The following is a 21664-nucleotide window of genomic DNA, read 5'->3' on the forward strand; positions in this document are numbered from 1 at the left end:
CTGTGTTTCGGTATTGATTTGACACTTTTTTTTTTTAGTTGTTTACGAGGCTCTCAGTTGGTCAACACCGGCCTGCATTACTAACTCCTTGTTGTTTTATAATCTGTCATGGCCTCTTTGATCCTCTGCTGCTGATTTTTTTTTTTAGATACAAACTGTGACATAAATAAGAAAATCATGAGCCAGGCCATTTTTTAAAATTATGCACTACAATGAGGGAGATCCAGGCTCTTTGATCTTATTTAGTCAACACTGCTTTTAACTCTGATTTTTTTTTTCATATTTCTAATTTACTCCAGTTAATTTGCAGACATTGAAAGGTTTTTCTTAATTTTCCCTACATTTCTTTATTTCACTGTTCACTGTCATTCATTTTAATTTTAATCATTTTTATGCTGAAGAGTACTTACAGCAGCTTTTTCATTGGGGATTGTGTGTGTGTATCATGTGCCTTCGTGTACTTGAGAAAAACAAACAGCAGGGGGCGCCATGGCAACAGACTCTTGCAACGTCACATCTACTGGCCGGAAATAGTCAGCGGGACCCCTTGCAGGACGGAATGGCCGGGCTGCTGAAAAGGTACGGCTGGAGGTCATGTTAGTAGTGATGGGAAAATTAAGCTTCCTGAAGCAATGAGGCTTTCCAGCCCATTGCTTTGCCCTCAGGTTCACTACTCGAAGCTTCATTCAGTGCTCACTAGCCCCATCTGTTGCTAGAGTTAAACTATGACAGCCAAGTCATTCAAATAGATTTCAAATGTTATCACAATGACGAGTGCAATTAAGCAGTGACAGAAAATGAATGGATGGATGTTATCACAATATAGAATAGTGTTTAATCCCTGTACAATAACAGTAAAGTCTATAGTGTTTTATATAACTCTGCTCTCCCTTTTTATTCCTAATAATCATTTTCTATCCCTTCTTTCCCATTTTGGTTTGTGCTTTTCATGGCCATCAGTGTTTATTATTTATTGAACACATTAGGTGTTGTTGTGTGTTGGAAGTGCAGTGCTTAGGTGACACAGTATGTTAACAGGGGGGCAGGGAGGGGAGAGGGTAATCATTATAATACAAACTATGCTACGAACGCGCGAACCAAAATACCACCTACTACAACCCACAAATTGTTGTAGTTTTGTCGTGCTTTTATTTTGAAAAACGACACGCAAAATGAACCAGTCACATTACCTGTGTAATGTGAGGCCTCGTTTGTAATTGGTCACGTGGTTTTCAGCAAACCAACGCAAGCCTCAAAGCGGGGCTTCGTCAGACACGCCCCCTTCATACTCGGTACAACAACCTGTTAGTCATTCCTAGACATGTTATGAATACAACTGATTAAGTTCATTTTGTCTTCTATTGCGATATATGAGTGTTTTCTTCTATTCAGACAAAATTAAGAGAATGAGCTGTTCATACCTGCTTGAGAGGGTGTATGGATGTATGGATAAAAGAAGCTATAGAGATCAGGAAGCGGGCGGGCGGCACCATCAACCCGGACGAGGAGGCATACATAATTGTCTTGATATTTCAGCGTCATTATTTAGTGCACACACATCATACAAACACATCATAATCACACACCTGGGGCTGAACACACACTATTGTTATGACTATATGGCTCTGTAGTCAGGAGTATTCAGGTGTGCTCACCTGCTATGATTTAGGGAAAATCAAGATGTGACTCGATGCAAAGCTCATCATCTGACTAAAGGTTTGTGTCCTCTGTTCCTCCTCAGACCACGGGCCTGGTGGCCCTCGCTGTGGCCAATAATCCTCATGAGGTGAGAAACTAACAGCCAGACACCTAAAAACACATGATCACCGTCTCAAACAGCTTCCAGCCAAATTATTCAACAGTGGCTACTGATAGGTCACTGATGAAAACCTCACAAAATGAGATGAGGGAAAAAAATCTGAGAATACCGAGTTTTGTTACTATGTGGTTCATACCATGTAATTCAGTGCAATTAGGTTGAATTTGATTATTAAACATGATTTTGCATGTTAGCAGATTTTATGTTGAGATTTTGCAACTGAAGTGAGCCGTGTGTCAGAAATTTGCACTCTCCTGGACAGAAACTTACAAAGACCAGACACAGAGTCTTACAAAACTGTCACACTTTGTCTTTTAAAATATTTAATGTAGGTAGTGAAGCTATATTGTTAAGATGGTTTGCTTGTGATTCAGATTTTGTGCCAAACAGATGCAATGATAGATTGGAAAAATTGACCTCAAATGGTCTGACAAACAATCATACATTTGTCCATAAGGGGGTTCCAGAGTTTCTCTACAGGACAAATATGACCTGGACAAGAGGGATTTTTTTTATTTTTATTTTTTATGTAGCTTCAAATTCAGCATCACTTCAGTCGAAACCTGAATACAGTCTTATCAACAGAAGAATTATGTATTATCAAATTATACTTTGCAGCATCTAAATCCACAGCAAGCATTAAATTATTTCCAAAATGTATTCTCCAGTCTAGGTCTGAAAATACACTTTATATAAAAAAGAAATGGGAGAAGGAGGGCAATTTTAAAATTTCAAATGAGAGTTGGCAAAGAATATGTGAAGTGCAGTGGATTTCAGGTAGTTCGACAACATGAGGAGAGCTCTGTAGGAAAAATATTGTACAATTTTTAATAATTCCCTTGCAAAAAAGACATTTTGGAGATGGTTAGGGTTAGATGGAGTGGTAGTTGCTGGAGACACACTGCCAGGTTCTTGTCGCTTATTGGCCAGAAATACATAAGCATATTAATAATGAATTAGGAAGTAACATTCCTTTTTTGATGTGACACTATCTACTGAAAGATGGAGCTAAACTGACTAGACACATACTTTTGGCGGCAAGTAAAAAGGCGGTCACACGGGGACGGCTAAAATCATACCCTCCAATCTCTGGTGAATGGATAGAGATAATACATGAAATATAAATTATGAACGGCTGTTGTTTTCCTTCAGGATCCAAAAAGAAAAATTCTACCTGATACAGAACAAGTGGACTGAAAACATTAAACCAATAAGATCAGATTTGATTTGACTTCAAGGGCTCTAGTTTCGCAGACTGGGTGAGGAGTGGGCGCAGCACAGCTGCCCTTCGCCAACTGGGTGTGACCAGGTGGATTTTGCAAGTTTGGCGCTGGCGAACGGACTGGGCTTGCGGTTCAGAGCAGCCGATTTTTCTGGTAGAGACAAGACGAGACGAGACGAGACGAGACGAGACCAAGTGGTAGGCATTTCTCAGGTCCAACTTTGTGAAGATGGTGGCCCCATGGAGAGGTTCAAAGGCTGAGATGATGAGTGGTAAGGGGTACTTGTTCTTTATAGTGATGTTGTTTAAGCCATGGAAATCTATACAGGGACGGAGTGTACCATCTTTCTTCCCCACAAAGAAGAAACCCGCACCAAGGGGAGAATAATGCCAGCAGCCAAAGAGTCATTTATGTACTTCTCCATGGCCTCTTTCTCAGGACGGGAAAGGTTGTACAGCTTACTGGAAGGCAGGGGGGCTCCATGGAGTAGATCAATTTAACAGTCGTATGGACGGTGTGGTGGTAAATAGAGAGCTCGTTCCTTACTGAATACTTCACCCAGGTCATGGTATTCTGAGGGAATGGCTGACAGGTTGGGGGACTCTTGGTTGAGTGGAGCAACAGCGGCCTCCGTGGCAGGCAGAGCAGACTACAAGCAAGATGAATGACAGAAAGAATCAAATCAAATCAAACTTTATTTGTAGAGCACTTTTCATACATGAAATGTAGCACAAAGTGCTTTACATGTTAAAAACACCCCCCTCCCCCCCTCCCCACCCCAACCTCTAGACCCCCACCCCACGATTCTCTCTTACATACACACACACACACACACACACACACACACACACACACACACATAATGTTTGTTTGGCTGAGTACAGAGGAACCAGGTCAGGAAGCGCTGCCATCTGCGCTGGGGGCTGCCCACGGCCCAGGCCAGGACGCCACAGCTCAGGGGCCCACCAAACTACAGGTAGGCAGAGGATCCACAGCGCTGCAGCAGGGCACCGCCACAGAGCCCCCACCCACCCCAGCCAGTGAGCCCCACGAGAAGAGACATCCCAGCCCCAGCCGATAAAAGCCCCCAGCGCAGAGGGCCCCCACTGAGGAAACACTGGATATATGGGATAAAAATATGAAAACATATAAAATAAGAATATAAGAAGTATATATAGAAATAACGACATATAAAGTAAAAATATATAACATTAATAAAAGCTACTCCAGTTAATTGTTTTCCCTGCTGACCAGTCAATGTGTGGGTTATGCAGTTTCAACCAGGTGTGTCCCAGCACCAAAGGGGTAGATGGAGAGGGAATGAGGGTAAACTGGACATGCTCACGATGATTACCAGAGAGGACTGAAAGCAGACAAGAGGTGCGGTGGGTTACCTGAGCAAGAAAACTTCCATCCAGGGCATTAACTGTGAGAGGTGACTCAAGTGGCTCACAAGGGATATTTGCCTGAGAAGCTAACTCAACATCGAGGAAGTTATCGTCAGCACCAGAGTCAATCAAAGCTAGCAAAGGCAAGGAATCCTGATTCAAACAAAGAGTGGCTTGAATTTGCATGCGGGATGGAGACACAGAAGAGGAGATAGTATGGCTCACCTGTAGAACCTCACGTACAGGGGAGCTCCCTCTTTTGGCTGAAGTGGGCAAGTGGCAAGGAAATGACCAAGCTGTCCGCAGTAAATGCATTCTCCAGCTTTCATCCTCCATTGGTGCTCAGAAGGGGTTAACTGGGCTCCTCCTCGGATGGGGTCATATTGGTAGAAGCTTGGAGTTTGGATGGTGACTTGGAGACCGCGCCTGCAGGAGTCCAAGACAGGGAGTGAGAATGGCTGGATCTTTCTCTGCGGTGTTCACGCAGGCGGTTATTAATCTTTATTGCAAGAGATCAGATTCAAATGAGTCAGATTCATCTTTAACAGCCAGTTCATCTTTCATCTGATCACTGAGTCCCCGAACGAATGCCCCCTGGAGAGCAGCATCATTCCAGCCTGAATCAGCAGCAATTATCTGGAAATCCACTGAATATTCTGCGACACTGCGGGAACCCTGACGCAGGAAGAATAATTGTTTGGAGGCATCTTTTCCATGGATGGGATGGTCAAAAACCTGAGGTCAGCAGAAAAGGAGGAAAAGGAATTAAGTGAAGCAGACTGACTCTCCCAAAGAGCTGTGGCCCATGCCAAGGCATTTCCTCTCAAAAGCCCCATCAGATAAGAAACCTTAGCTTCCTCAGTAGCATAAGTAACACTAGTGAATACTGAAGCAGGAAGGACTTACATTTTCCCAGATCACCAGAGTAAGGTTCAGTATCGGAAACATGAGCCTCTCTCAAGGGGGAAACCATCTGAGCGGGTGGTGGTGGCGAAGGAGAAGGGACGGGTGGGCTTTGCTGGAGACAAGTGGTTAGCTGTGCTAATTGAGCTGAGATTGCAGTTAATTGGTTGCAGATTTGAGACACCTGGTCAGACATGAAGAGATTACTCACAGAGGTCTTTTAATTGTTGGTCATGCTGTCCAAGAAGTGTGCCTAGGGCCCTTTGAACTGGATCTGGTTCTGCTGGGTCCATAAGATTGTTCGGTTAAGGGCAATGACTATTTTAACCCAGAAGCAGAACGTGGACCAGTAGGCAGAGTAGATGAAGGTTTATTGTAAGGTAATGAGGAATAATGGCTATGGTGATGAAGAAGGTAGGTAAACGGATGGCAGGCAGACCACGGCTTGCTGGAGATGAACGGAGAGCTGGCAGGTTGAAGGAGATGTGGACCTGGACCACAGGAGATAACAATTAGTTCAAACCTAACACTAGGAAAAGTCTCACGAGAACAAACACTTTGAAGGCCGGAATGTATGTTACCACACTGGTAGACTGAGCAATCTGGCGAGGAGTGACTGGAGAGCTGGGGTTGAAATACTGCACACTGCCTTCACCACTGGCTTCACCTGGCTGAAGCCATCAGGAGTGGTGGGTGGAACTGTTGAGAGCCCAAGTGGATAGCCACGCCCAGAGACACACAAATAACAGGAGGAGAGAGAAAACACAGGAAACACTAGGAAGGGGAAAACATGAGAAACACAAGGGAAACAATGGGGAAAAAACCTGGATACTAGTCCCAGATCATGACAATCTTATAGTGACAAATGGAGAAAACAAGGAGTGGAGGATATAACTTTTTATTTAAATAAAACACAAGCAGGTAATGATACTTGGCTGCACCTACACACCTCACTGTTCATTGTTGTAGTTTTATGCAATATTTCATATTAGAATGAAGACTGCAGTTTGTTTATTGAATATGAGGTGAGAAAGGCAACCTGTTCATCAACTACATGTTCTGGTCCATTCATGATCATTTGGGCTTTTTCATAGCTTTGCTCCACTGCCCTCCTCAGTGTGATCAAATTCATTAAGGACAGATTAAGCACAAAGCAACAGTTTAAATTGTACAGTAACTTACAGTAACTAATAAAATATATAAAATTCAGTGTATAATTTAGTTGTTTTTTTTTTTTCCTGAATTTTGCTAAAAGAATCAAACTTTAAAATGACACAGTAGAAAGAAGCAGCATAAAAGCCAACAGTTTATGTTTAAAAAAATACAAAAAAAAGCTTCACCATGTAAAAAACCTCTTTGTCATGAAATGAGACCTTAAAAAGAATTACATATTGCTTTCTTTAAAGCACAGCATCTCCAGATAAATTGTAAGATATGCAAAGAGAATGACTGATTTATGTTTAGGTTACAGTATCACACTTTAGGATAAACTGCATCCTCAGCAATGCTACAGAGATTGTTGTTCCTGGCAAGTCGAAGTTATACTGCTTCTCCCCATGCAGTTCCCCAACTAGAAGCAGAAAAGAGTCACAGTAAAGATTTACATGCATGAATTGTTTGGATGAGTCTGGTCAGAAAATCTATACATTCATGAGATTCTGATCATGACATTGGGAGTTAGTGCACAAGACTTTGAGATCTGGATTCAAGGTGGATTTTGCTGATAACCAAAGAAACTGTGATGTAACCAGTGAGGGCGTCGTGGAAACTGAAACTGTCAAAAGATCTTGAATATGAATTGAAAATAGCATTTAGTGTTATGTTTTATTCAGTGGAAAAAGTCAGAGCCTTACATCAACTTCCTCAGGTGGACAGTCAGTGTTTGTTCACTTATTCATTTATTTATTGTAGCTATGTAAAGATAAAGGGGCTTCGCTCTTCACTCTTTTCACCAAGTTCACTCAGTCACTCTCTGTCTTAATATGTTATAACATGACTTGTCCACCAGATGGCATGATAGAGTCCAGTTTAAAATCTGCACATTTTGATGTTGTGGTCTCACCATATTGATCTTACATTTTTAAAATCCTTCCTCATTATTTGCAAGATCAGTCTGACCGCAAATAGAAAAATTTCAGTTTTGAGAAACAGTGTCCTTATTCCAGTTGAATTTATTGAGTGGATGTGAAACAGAGGGCTGCTGTCAGCAGTGTGTGACAGTGTGTGGGGACAGATTTCATGGCCACTGAAATCACTGAGATTTTGGACTGGACTGGGAGCCAAGTGACTTCAGACTTGGTGACATGGTGATGTGAAATCCACGTTTTGTTTTCCCATAAGGGTTCTGTTTTTCAGTCCACAAACAATGAACTAACAGTGACTTTAAGAGATTTTTGATGTAAAGAGAGTAATCCACCTGTTTTTCACAAGCCGGAAGTCGTTTCCTTGGTCAGTATCATAGCCCACAATCACTATAGCATGATTTACCTTTGGACTGCAGGCCAGGTAATTGTATACACCTGAAATAAAAATATTGTTGTTAATTTCCTACAGCGGGTGCAGTGTACATTATTATAATACAATATAAACAGTGACACCAAAGCCGGTCCTGGGAGGAACACATGTCTCATCTGCAACAATTCCTGCAACCTGTTCACCCTACAGATGGAGGCCTATGGAGATTAGATTAATTGTTAAAGTCAGAGTATGCGTTGGTTAGGGCCATCCAAATCAGGTGGATGTCCAAAATGGAAAGACCTATGGTATGTACATCCAGCAGGTGCATCTCACACTTAGAGACCGGGTTTAGCTGGTCTTTGGTCAGTACTACAATCCCATTTGCACTCAGAGAAGTCACAAATTAAATATGAGAGGTTAATGTGTCTAGAGCACATCACCTCCTTTGACCTCAGCAAAGGCTGTTGACAGGTGGCATTAGCACCAGATGCCTGTGAACTGACATCCTTTAGGACTCCATTTGGTGTACTGATTCAGTGTGATGCCATTTGGCTTCTGGGGGGGCACTAGCTACTTTTCAGAGACTAATGAAGAGATGTATCTGAGTTTTCAGCTGTCTACTTGGATGATGTGGTCATTTTCAGCTGGTCCTGGGAGGAACACGTGTCTCATCTGCAACAATTCCTGCAACCTGTTCACCCTACACATGGACGCCTCTGGAGATTAGATTAATGGTTAAAGTCAGAGTATGGGCTGATTAGGGCCATCCAAATCAGGTGGATGTCCAAAATGGAGTAACCTACAGTATGTACATCCAGCAGGTGCATCGTTCCTTGGTCAGTGCTACAATCCCATTCTCCCTCAGTGAAGTCACAAATTAAATATGAGAGATTAATGTGTGTACAGCATGTGGGTCATCTTTGCCTTGTGGTAAAGAGAGAAGGGGGCCAAGGGGGAGGGATTTGTGTACAGAACCAATTGCAGGATAGCATCACTGATGAAAAACCAGCTAAACCCAGCTTCTAATGTCTACCCCCTAACCATCAGCTTCTGTTTCCCAGAACCCAAAGCAGCGCTGGAGGCAATTTGTCAAGTTCCATTTGAAAAGGTGAGACTTCCTGTGAAACTTCAAGTCACTACATAAAACAACAACAAATGTATAATGCATGCTTAATTTTATATGACTGAATACATATATGGTAAAACACTGCACAATCTTATAGTGGACTTGAATATGGAATCCATAAAGTTGGTATTTATTATAACAGGATTGCTGAATGTCAATATTTGTGTATTATTGACCTGATAGTAGACTTGACCATTTGATTGCCATGTCTCAAGGAGCATGAGGAGACTGTTGGGCCCAGCACAAGCTCTCTGGCTTCTTAGAACGACAAACACACAGAGTCTCGTGTGCCGGCCACATCACAAACAGGTATTGTACACTGGAAACTGGAATGCTGATTTACAGTCACAGCCTGGTTCTGTCTGTTTTGTCTGACAATGATTGTCAAGCTCAGGTTGAGATTTGGTTGAAAATTAAACAGGGTGGCATTTAAGGTATCAACCTTAGTTGTATTTTGCTCTCTCGCAGATTTCTTTGAGTGTATCCCACAAGATTCAGATTTCAAGTCAGTGACGATTGAGTAGGAGGGTGTCTTTTTGCCCCCTAGCAGGTAGAGTCTATGGATCCCTATGTTAGTTGGTCTGTTCAACACTGAACTCCAAAGCTGAAATTTATTGGGAGAATTGCTATGAAATTCAGTGAGCACATTCACACCTGTTCTTTAGTACCAGAGTTACATCAAAATATCAAACATCTCAAAATTTATTTGGGCAAACTGTTGTGAAATTTGGAGAACAAATTCATGTCACCCAGAGGATAACTTGTGAGAGGGTCCTATCTTACTTCATTCTGCTTTCATCAACCCAGGTGATGGAAGAGGACAAGCCGTGCGCTCTGATCTCAGAGCTGTGGAGCGAGCATGCCTACCTGAAGGAGCTGAGTGACCTGCTGAAACAACACTTCCACACCATCAGCTACAGAGAGTTCCTCCAAAATCCTGCTCTTCATGCCCCTAAAATCCAGGCTATTTTCATGTGGGCCCCAAGTTCTGCAGCTGAGCCCTCACTGCTTCGATCCCTTCCCTCCCTGAAGGTGATCGCCAATGGAGGTGCGGGCATCGACCACCTGGATCTGCCGTTCATCGCCAGTCTTGGGGTGAAGGTCACTAACACACCGGGTGTGGTCAGCGATGCCACTGCAGATATTGGAATGGGTTTGCTTCTGGCATCAGCACGGAAGATTGTCCAGGGTGAGATCAACACATGAACCAAGCTGAAAAATATGCCACCACTCTGACCCAATACACATGTCCATTCAAGCCCAAAATTTAACCAAGGGCTACAGCTTTCTTGAACCTAACGAAAAAGATTTCACATTTCAAAGGTATGTTATGGTATATTTATAGTGCCTCAGCACCATCTAGTGACTATGGCTGTCTGCATTTATACACAGGCTCAAGTGGTTGGGAATTATAGTATATTCCTACACCACAACACAAGTCAGGCTTACACGTAAGATTAGAAATGTAAGGGGCTACAAGTTCTATCAGTTCAAGTAACATACATATGAAACAAGTTGTTGTTGAAACATGTTGTAATAATGCTCTGCTATTATTTGCAATAAGTAGGATGAGCAAACAAAATACAACATGACAGAACAAAACAACTGGACTGGCTTGGCTTTTTTTCGAGCTCAAAATCTCGGCAGCCATCAAAGTAATTGTGGATTGACTGGAGTTGATTGGCAACTCTTGTGAACTGCCACTGCTGTGTTATGGTCATTTGCACATTTGTATAAGTAAATTATTTGATTTTGATAAATTCATAACTCAGCAACCTTGCCATAAAAGATTTTATATTACCATTAGAGCAGCAATACGAGGTTATAACAAATGTTTGATGGCTTTAAATGTATTTGGTCCTTTTTCATAGGTCACCAAGTAGCTGTGGACCCTAAGACTAATAATTTATCATCCAATCTGATGGGATTTGAAGTCACAGGATCCACTCTGGGAATCATAGGAATGGGACACATTGGCTACAAAATAGCCCAAAGAGGCAAAGGCTTTGAGATGAAGATCCTGTATTACAACCGGAGCAGAAGGTAAAAGCAAATAGTTTGGTATAGCTCGGTAAACCTGGTTCTTGATATAAGGATATGTATTATATATATTATATATTATATATTTATAAGGATATAAAAAGAGCAGGATAGAAGGTCAAGTGCTCACCTGCTCCAAGTCACCTTTATACTGAACAAACAAGTAGCACAAAACTTCAGCAAAAATAAAGGTGTTTTCAAACTGTTGAATGCCCGATTCTGATCATCTACATACATACATAGGTGAAATACATACATCAATATATAAAATGATCTTGGTGTGTCCAAATTGACATGAATGTTGCCCAGTTTCATGTGAGTTGTTTTTGAGGATGGAGCTCCTCACAGTGATAACTTTAAATTACATTTTGAATGAAGGTATTTTGGAATGGTTTCACTCAGCATAGCTGGTAGAATCTCAGGTAGCCTTGGTCACACTTTAATCACAATGCAGTCTTACTGTTACAGAAATGTGACTCCTTCATAGTAAAGTAGGGAATCAATGAGACTCATCCCCTTTTTCTGCTGGGCCCTGTTCAGAAGTGATGAAGATGAGAGGGCGGTGGGGGCGACTTACTGTGAGAACATGGACGACCTGCTGAGGAGGTCGGACTTTGTCATGTTGGCTGTGAACCTGACCCCTGAAACCACAGGTCTCATCGGCCAAAGAGAGCTGTCTCTTATGAAGCCCACAGCAACTCTGGTCAATGTTAGCAGAGGTGAGCATGAAATGTTTCCTAGACAATACTGATCCTGATTAAAAGCTTATTATTTGTTGCTGTATGATGAAAACCAGGTCTTTAGCCTAATAACGCTCTTTCCACATGTCAGGTCTGGTTGTGGACCAGGATGCCCTGGTCAAAGCTCTGCAGTCTGGGACGATTCATGCAGCAGCCTTAGACGTGACTCACCCTGAACTTTTACCAAGGTTTTGTTTCTCTGAAAATACACTCACTTCAGTTTGAATTACTGTCACTTTGTCATATGTTTGCAGTTCAATGTAGTAACTGTACAGGAGTTTACTTTGCCACAGCAACAGTTAACATGGTAGCAGAGTCCATACTAACGTATGGTACACTTTATCCAATAGAAAGTCATCAGTCCCACTCTTTCATTCACTGACCATCTAATGACACTGAAGGAAGTAGGAATGAGTTGTGACTTAGACCCAGCAGCTGTTTGCTGGCTGCTAACAACTCTACTGCTTCATCTTGTGCAGGGATCATCCTCTCCTCGGCCTGCTGAATGTGCTGATAACCCCTCATGTTGGCACCGATACCTACCAAACAACAAGGAGGATGGTGGAGGTGATGGTCGAAAATGCCCGGGCTGCAGTGAATGGCCTGCCAATCCCAAATGAAGTGAAACCTCAATGACAAAACTATTGAGCACTGAGAGACTTTTGGTGGCTCAGAAAGCTGAAATACTTTTACTGTCCAATACTGCTACTAATGTCCTGCCCTCTGAACAAGATTAATTAAGTAAATTGAGCTAAGTTAATTAAGCAAAATGAATTCATTAATTTGCAATTATTTCCATGCCAATATATGTGTTTCTAGCAATGGTTCATTGTCACCACTAGGAGGCTTTACTGTCTGAAAAAAGTCGGTCAGTGACTTAACAGTTTCTAGATGTTTGGCCCTAGTGGGGATCTGACAGTGGCATGGTTTTGTAGCCGGTCAGCTTTGTTTTGGTGGTATCTTATAATTAATCTTTGAAGAGTTAAAGAAAAAAAAAAAAACTGCAGTCCTTTTTGTACTTGATGTGTCACTGAAGAAGTTTTTACTTGAGTAAATGACAGATTAGTAGCTCTGATGTGCTTTTCTGTGGCTTATTTGTATCTTGTTGTGATGCTGTTGATAATCATGATCACTAGCAGTAGTCATATTTCACACGTTCTCCATACTTACCGTGTGTTACATCTGGGAAAATACTTGAATTGTCTTTGTATTCTCATTTCATCAGGCCATGTGTCAATATCTGTTTTTCTGAGCTAAAATTTGTGATAAAAGCTAAAACTAACAATTCTATCTTTTACAAGCTCCATAATATTGAGAGTAGTAGTTGTATTGGCTATCAGTGCTCTGAGCTGAGTCAAAGCTATGTGACAGTGCACTTTTTGCTCAATTATGTGATCGAAACAATATTCAGAAACAACTAGATTTTAAATGCTTTGCAGGCCGGTGCACATATTTTATTATGAATATTATTATTGGTAGTTACATTATTATGACATTCATTAAGGACAGATTAAGCACAAAGCAAAAGTTTAAATTGTAGAGTAACTTACATTAACTACTAAAATATATCAAATTCGGTGTATAATCAAAATTTTTTCCTGAATATTGCTAAAAGAATCAAACTTCAAAATGACACAGTAGAAAAGAAAGAAGCAGCAGAAAAGCAAAAAAAGACAAATAAAAGCTTTACCACGTAGAAAACGTCTTTGTCATGAAATGAGACCGCTAAAAGAATTGCATATTGCTTTCTTTAAAGCACAGCATCTAGCATCTAGAGGCAATTTACTTCAGGGTAAACTGCAAACTCAGCAATGCCACAGAGATTGTTGTTCCTGGCAAGTCGAAGGTATCCTGCTTCTCCCCATCCAGTTCCCCAGCTAGAAGCAGAAAAGACTCACAGTTAAGATTTGCATGCATGAATTGTTGGTTCAGTCTGGTCAGAAAATCTATACGTTCATGAGATTCTGATCATGATATTGGGATTTAATGCACAAGATGTTGGGATTTGGATTAAATTTCCATTTTAAAGCCAGGAGGTGCAAAAATGTCTTCAGATCAAAAGTTTTGAGAAATAGCATCTGTTATTCCAGTTGAATTTATTGAGTGGATGTGAAACAGAGGGCTGCTGCTGTCAGCAGTGTGTGACAGTGTGCAGAGTTCATGGCCACTGAAATCACTGAGTTTTTGGACTGGACTGGGATCTGAGTGACTTCAGATTGTAGCTTTGAAGCCTGGAGTGGTAATAAAGCACAGGGGAGGGAACGTGAAAAATGAAGCAGTAAAAGTCCCATTAAAAATCCTATGTGACTTGTACTATCGTGAAATAATGTAAATTCACCTGTTTTTTTTTCTCCCACACATCACATGTGAACTATTTTATGGTCAGTTAACATGGTGATGTGAAATCCATGTTTTGTTTTCCCATAAGGGCTCTGTTATTCAGTCCACAAACAATGAACTAACAGTGACTTTAAGAGATTTTTGATGTAAAGAGAGTAATCCACCTGTTTTTCACAAGCCAGAAGTCCTCTCCTTGGTCTGTACCATAGCCCACAATCAGTATAGCATGATTTAGTATGTAATTATGGCAGTCCGGGTCATTGTATACACCTGAAATAAAAATACTGTTGTTAATTTCCTACAGCGGGCACAGTGTACATATCATTATTATAATACAATATAAACAGTGACACCAAAGCTTCCAGGAAACATTGCCACCAGCTTCTAGTCAGCTTCTAGGTGAAAAGTTCATGTTAACCTCACCATCCACCTTTTGAAATGTTGCTTTATTATGCATCAAATATACAATGTAAAATGAATGGTAATTATTTTTATATATTAGCTTATATTAAAGTAGGCCTACAAGTAGAAAACTCATCATAATTCAAATCACAACTCTACTTTGCTCAACCTTTAACACAATAAATGATGATATCAGCATTGCAAATGTAAACCTTTGGCACCCTCAGAAACTTTCAGTCCCCAGACAATAAAATCACAACCTAGTTAACCGTAGTTAACCCTAGTAACCCCTTAACCTAGTTACGGTGAAAAAAGTGGTGATACTGCTATGTGGCATATCATGGCACTTCCAAATTTTGTTTTATTTTTTTCCCCAGAGGACCAGGTTCAGATAAGGTATTTTAGTATTTATTTGTTTTTCAGATACACTACATCTCTAAGGGAGTAGATTAAGCAGATTCTGTGCCTGAAATATTTAACTCTCTCACATGTTAAAAATATGATGGTGGCCTTAAATCTTTTGAAGAATTTGAAATGTATGAATGTAGCTGCTTTCTTCCTTGAGGATCACTGGTACCAATAACCTCACATTGAATCGCCGACTTCAGTTTCAGCCTCACCTCCTTCGTAGAAATGTAAGGTCCTCAGGTTGGCGTTAATAGCAGCAGAGATTGGCCCCACTGTCGCCACAATGTACTGCAGAATGTTCTCATCTCCTTGAGGAAGGACCTGGAAACCAAAGCATTCTCCGGCCTTTCCCTCGCTGGTGTAGCGACATTTCCCTCGCTTTGGGTGGTGACAAACAGAAACAAAACTAAAATTCAGAACACATGGTATATTTCTGCAATAAAATGTAGCACATTCCCATATTGATTGTGTTGCGACTGTTTGCACACAGTTATGGTTACAGTCTCTTTCTGCACCTTCCTCTGCACATATTTTGAGAGTAATTCATTTGCCAAAAAAGACAAAACTGACAGCATTATCATTACTATTGTAATTATTTTCAGATTTTATCTATCTATCTATCTATCTATCTATCTATCTATATGTGTATATATATATATATATATATATATATATATAGTAATAATATCGTTATCATGAATTCTTTTGGCCATGATAATTATTTAGTGACCTAATGCATATCATTAAAAAGAGATTTTAATTCTATATATTTTGGTAGGTTAAATCTTCGCTCGCAAGGACCACACTAAGTTTGTAATGGTCTCAAAAGAACAAGAGAACACAGTGTAGGTTGGCTCAACTGGTTAGCTTTGAATCACTTCAGAGGTGTGAGAAGTGTTGCTTGATTGTTGAATGGGAAATGACTGGGAATATGTGCTGCGTAGAGAAGAGACTGGTGTCTTGAACAGTGCTGGATACGACACCGCATGAACAACGCGATGGACAGGCAGTTGGGTTGGCCTTTGTTGATGATGACTACAACTGTTGGGTTGTCTGAGTCTCTGAGAATATTGACATGTGGGAGCATTCACGATACAAGTTGGCTGCAGCTACAATTGGGCAGATTTTGAAGAAAGCAAAGGACTTGACCCAAAAAATTTGCTTGCAAATATCCAGGGGCGATTCTGCTGCAAACCACCTTCCATTTGTTCATGTTGGAGAGGAAGTTGAGGCACATGTGCAAAGTGTTGTGGCTTGAACTGGTCAGGGTGATAGCATCAAGGAGGGATGGGACAGTCGAAGCGGGTGATGACAGCAGATGTGAAATGAAGGCACCACCTTGAGGAAAGAGGTGTAAGGTAGAGGACAGAGAAGAGTTGCCGTTTGCGTCGCATGGGGTCAGGAGATCAAAAGGCTGATTCAGTTGAGCTTCTCAAGTGGGAGCGATGCTTGCAGTAGTTTATGTTGAGTGTGATGCCAAAGCATTCGAGGCACATTTTTCTTCTGAGGACAGCACAACTCTGGGATCTGTGAAACTGAGGAGGAGTAACAGGACCGGGGCGAATGGTGATGATGGGGTGGGAAATGACAGAGAAATCAAGCAAGTTATACAAAACTATACAATACTGGATACTTACTGTCCCCTACGCGAAAATAGCACTGCCCCTCCCCCTGTGTCCACTGGACTGGCCGACATTGAACTTTATGTGCATGTGTGTCCTTCCACTTTCCGGACAACTGTTCATCCAATCTACCTCAGAGCTGAACCTGCACTCCCTTGGGTCCCGAGCAATACACCTGCTCAGTTTGAAGTTGATTTGATCACACAAACACATGCATCCAGACATAGATTCCTCCATTTATAGTGAGATTAGCACAGTGCCCGTTAAAATGAAAGTGTTAGAGTATACTTGTGTTTTGGGTGCAAAGGCTCTCATGAAAATGTTATGGGCTCAATGAAGTCAAAGCGACGTTTAACATGTATGGATAAGCCCCAGATTTGACATCCCTGAATAGTACAACCTGGAGTGAGGCAGTAGACTGTCTGGGGGCAGCACTGCCCTCACATTTGAGTTCTGGCTTTTGCGGTCTGTCATCATAACATTAAGAGTAAAATAATAAAGCCAATTTTTGCAGCTTTTGAACCATAAATACTCATATATGACACTACAGTGCGGAGGGTCCAAAATATAACAGCAATTCACCATCACATACAATGAACTTCATAAATATTTAGGAAATGACTGGATGCTTTGGTCTTCAACTAAATGCTCAAATAGTCAATGTGAAAATAAAGATGTCTATAATTCTATTTTGAATTTACTGTGGCAATATTCAGTCTTTCTTATGTTTTAATTATCAACTGTGCTGTAACATTTTGAGGTCAGTGTCTATGCTATTTTTTCCATTTGGATAAATACTGAGGTTTACCTTCTCTTCATAGGGGTAAGACTGCTCCGAGTCGATGCCTCCATTTTCGATGATATATTTGTAGGCTGATGTCATAAATCCCCCACAGCAGCCATTGTTCCCATCGTTGGTGCTGCAGTCCACCAGGTTCTGCGGGCTCAGCGGGATGAGGGACCCTGTTTTCTTCTTCATCTGGCCCTCAAGCGCTCCTACAGCACTGAATGCCCAGCATGACCCACAATACCCCTTTCAAACAGAGAAAAACATTATGTTGAACGCAACAGGGTAAACTGAAAGCTGATTCTCTTATCTCACAACATATCCTCACATGACTTATCGTTACTTATCATTACCTGGTTTTGGACTGGACTGACCATGCATTCCTTCCTCCAGTCCACACTTGAGGGTATTGGTGCATCACTCACTTGCTTGGAGGTCCAGTTTCTAAAATGATTTGGGTCTTTCATCTTAAAGCCATTCAGCTTCTCGTTGACTTCCTCTGCTGTCTGAATAGAAGAGAGGGCTCATAAAAGTATGAAATGCAAATGATGGTCACCTTTGTTGCCGCGCCACAACAAGGCCGACACCCCGCCTGTAGCTCATCTCCCCTTTGCTTGACAAACCATCCCCTTGTCCTCAGTCAGCAGTCAGTGTACCACATTTGTCTCTCACCTGGACTCCTTTCAGCCACGTTTAACACCTCGGTGATGCCTCCTTCTGACAACTCAACAACATTTCAACATTTCCCCTCCCAGCTCGTATCAAGTTCATTTTAAGTCTTAGGCATCCTAATGCAGAGGTTACTCAGCCAGTTTGTGCCATGTGCATGGAAGCCACTGAAATGTTTTTCAGTTAGTCCAGATAAAGGTTTAGTCAGTCCAAGTTCAAAGTTCAGCCATGACTACATTTCTCATTTGGGCCCAACTGAGAAAAAGATAAAGAAACCATATTTTCCAGGCATAAAACTTGAAACTTTTGCAGGAGAAAAATATACCATGTCAGCCAAGTGGTTGAGTCCCATCGTGAAGGTGTGCTGTCCTGCTGAGGCCTCCTGGTTGTGTCTCAGCACCAGCTGCAGATTCTTCTCCCAGACCTCCCTCCTGTACAGGCTCTCACTCTGAAACAAACACACTGACTGCCTGATCTGATGCTGCACTGGTGAGTGAGTGAGTGTGTGTGTGTGTGTGTGTGTGTGTGTGTGTGTGTGTGTGTGTGTGTGTGTGTGTGTGTGTGTGTGTGTGTGTGAGTGACAAAGAAAGAAAAAAATACCTGATTATTATAAACCTTCTGATGCTTGACTTTCCATTCCTCCCATTGTTTGTTTAATGCAGAGGAAGACTGACCAAGAACCCCCGAGGTGAAAAGCAGCACCACACACACACTGTGCATGCTGCAGAGGCACAAAGAACATCAGTCACATTAATGATCTGCTATTGTTCTTATGTCATTATGACCATTTTGAAAAATCACTCACAATTTGGACTGGCATATTTGAACAGTGGTTGCAGAGTTTTCATTTGATGTTTACAGGAAAAATAGAATGCTTGATGCTTAATGCTTGAGTTTTTTGAAAAATAGCCTGATCACCTTTACATTTAAGGCTTAAATCAAACACACTACAAACAGTAGCAACATAAACTACCCTTTCTCAGGCCGATAATAGGATTGGCTTGTCTACTATCACATCAGTTTCTGTTTCAACTTACTAGTTTGACATTTCTCCAGCGACGTTCTCTGTCTGTGGTAGAAATAATCCTCTACTTACTTTTAGGTTAAAGACCAGTTGTGTTGAAGATACTGAACCAAGTCTGAAAAAGCAGGATGTCACAGTGCATATTTCAGAACTCAGTCATAGGTAATACTGTAGCCGCTACAGTCTGACTACAAACGACAAGAAGGAGCTTGTAACACAAGATCCTCTAACAAGCTGATCTTTAGGTCTGTCCTTTTAACAATTTAAAGACTTCGATATCAAGTAATTGTCCTATGCTGTCATGTGTATTTCCCACATGAAGAAAAGGAAGTTTGAATCTTTTTTTTAAATCTTGTCCTCTCTGAGCCTCTGTCTCAGATCATTTAGGTGTTCTTACAGGTATCTATCTGATCTTAGCCCTCTAATCTATAGGACTAAATCTTGACTTGAGCTGGATTTTGACTCTGTCCATCCAAACCACCTAAATACATCACTACAGACAATAGAAACCTTACCCTGCTGTTGTCAAGTCTGGTATGTTTGACCAACTGTGTTGGAAGGATGGTTTTTATCTCTGTAAAAGAGGAACGACAGTTTCCTGGCACACTCCTGATATTTGATACTTACTCAGAAAAACTCATCAGATAACTAGAGTTTCGTGTGAACCTAATTTCAAACCTACTGTGCACTATCCAAATATCATCATTACCCTTCCTGCTGGTGGTTTCTCACATGCCTCCCTTGTAACTTTCTGAATATGTATTTTTGTAATCTCTGTTGTGGTTACCTGGACAGAAAGTCAGCTTTATCTATATAATGTCTCATTCAGTGCTTTACAATGTTAGAGAAAAAAGAAAATGAAAACAATCTAAACAGACAAATGAGACCATGGACATTACAAAAAATATTACAAAAACACTTTGTCGACTGTAATGCCAAAAAGCAAAGGAGGGCCTTCAGCTGATTTGAAACAACGCTGAACTTGCATGAAACACTTGGTTTTGTGGTGTATGTAGCACAGCAGTCAGACTGTAAATGTTGTACATGTTTAAACATTTACTTTTAGGACAAAGTTTGCCTTCATTGCTTGATGTTTCACAAAAAGTGTTCGTGCATCATGGTTTCATATCAGGCAGGCCTGCATAAGATCATATCATGCTCAGAGCACGATGCTGATAAAATGATCATGTCACACAAAATAGATTGACATCTTCCACATTTATGTCAAGATCAAAAAAATAACCTTTGTCTACTGATCACAGTCGTTAGTACAGTCAGATGTTCATGAGCCAACCAAATGATTTTGCTTCCCAGTTGGGCAGTAAAATCACAGGCTGCAAACAAACTCAACTGTCCCATCACTATAACAGAGCAGTGCAATGGTTGAGTAACAAAATTTCAGATGATTACAGCCATCCTCTACATCATTATTTTCATTTACTACCGTCAGGGCAGAGGTATAGAGTCCCCTGTGCAAAGAATAATATTTACAAAATATCATTTGTTTCAGTTGCCATAAAATATCTCAATCAGTAAGAATAACCACCTTGAAAGCCAGCCTGCTATCTCAGTGTACAACATCTTATTTAAATCCTACCTCAGCACAATGCACTTTATACTTATGTGAATTCAGGCACTACATTATAGGCTAACAAATGGAATTTAATTTCAAAAATGAAAATGGTTAAACTTGAATGTCTGGGAATATTGATTGGTCCGAGTGCAACCAGGCAGATTTAAAATAAACATACAATTGTAATTATGTTTCTGATATACCAAAAAATAAATATCAGATAAGTGAAGAGACAAATGAAATTGATGTTCCTCAGGTTTAAGGGTAATCCATCTGCACTCGTTTATCAATACTTGATCACATTATTGTATTGTTCTATGAGATTCAGCAGGTGAACTCTGTCTGTTTTGTCTGACAATGAGTGTCAAGTTCAGGTTGAGATTTGGTTGAAGGTTAAACAGGGTGGCATTTAAGGTATCAGCCTTAGTTAAGTTATAAGGGAGACCGGGGCTGGCTGACACACTTTTTACTCTCTTGCGGATTTCTTTCTTTGAGTGTATCCCACAAGATTCAGATTTCAAGTCTGTGACGAGAATGCCGCTTCCATTGGTGAGCTAACCACACAGGTATGTATTGAGTAGTAGGGTGTCTTTTTGCCCCCTGGCAGGTAGAGTCTAAGGATGTCATTCTGTCAGTAGGTCCATCTGTTCAACACTGAACTCCAAAGCTGAAATTTATTGGGAGAATTGGTATGAAATTTGGTAAACACATTCACACTTGTTCTTTATTACCACAGTTAGATCAAAATATCAACATTCTCAACATTCATTTGGGCAGACTGTTGTGAAATTTAGAGAACAAATTTGTGTCACCCTGAGGATAAACCCGGTCAGCATTGGTGATCTCATGTCCTTTCCTCTAGTGTCACCATCAAGGCCAACACTGGCAAACCCCATTCTCCCATTACTTGCATTCCTGTGACATGGATCAACCCTGCAAGGCACCAGAGACATAGTGCCTATGCTAGTTTTTATGAAAATAACAACACAGCTCCCTCTAGTTGTAGCAGATATATGCGCTGTGGCAATCAACAGAAGGTAACAGAAGGTAAAAGCTAATAGTTTGCTACTGGTCAGAAAACGTAGTTCTTAAAGCACATCATAGAGATAAAACCAAACTGCTCCAAGCCGCGGAGTTCTATGC

At 41.0% G+C, this 21664-nt stretch overlaps 2 protein-coding genes across 5 annotated transcripts; one reads left to right on the plus strand and one right to left on the minus strand.

Annotated features, from left to right (window-relative positions):
- Positions 1–468: 468 nt before the first annotated feature.
- On the plus strand, positions 469–12348 carry LOC115367590 (probable 2-ketogluconate reductase). Of its 4 annotated transcripts, none has more exons than XM_030063382.1 (9): positions 469–579; positions 1742–1786; positions 8852–8898; positions 9132–9225; positions 9724–10105; positions 10788–10959; positions 11497–11675; positions 11788–11884; positions 12176–12348. In XM_030063382.1, the coding sequence occupies exons 4-9, from the start codon at positions 9136–9138 to the stop codon at positions 12330–12332; spliced, it is 1077 nt and encodes a 358-aa protein (XP_029919242.1). In that variant the 5' UTR covers positions 469–579; positions 1742–1786; positions 8852–8898; positions 9132–9135; the 3' UTR covers positions 12333–12348. The 4 variants fall into 4 exon arrangements, with proteins under 4 accessions (XP_029919242.1, XP_029919245.1, XP_029919243.1 ...); XM_030063385.1 differs by having other exon boundaries at positions 11500–11675; XM_030063383.1 differs by lacking the exons at positions 469–579; positions 1742–1786 and adding an exon at positions 6154–6254.
- Positions 12349–13125: 777 nt separating this feature from the next.
- LOC115367593 (cathepsin L1-like) lies at positions 13126–19476 on the minus strand. The gene is made up of 9 exons (XM_030063387.1): positions 19464–19476; positions 18962–19063; positions 18525–18645; positions 18250–18372; positions 17609–17761; positions 17277–17501; positions 15059–15224; positions 14201–14306; positions 13126–13573 (listed from the first exon to the last, which is right to left on the minus strand). The coding sequence occupies exons 2-9, from the start codon at positions 18970–18972 to the stop codon at positions 13468–13470; spliced, it is 1011 nt and encodes a 336-aa protein (XP_029919247.1). The 5' UTR covers positions 18973–19063; positions 19464–19476; the 3' UTR covers positions 13126–13467.
- Positions 19477–21664: the final 2188 nt, after the last annotated feature.

The sequence above is a fragment of the Myripristis murdjan genome, chromosome 11, assembly GCF_902150065.1.
Source record: "Myripristis murdjan chromosome 11, fMyrMur1.1, whole genome shotgun sequence".
Lineage (NCBI taxonomy): Eukaryota > Metazoa > Chordata > Actinopteri > Holocentriformes > Holocentridae > Myripristis > Myripristis murdjan.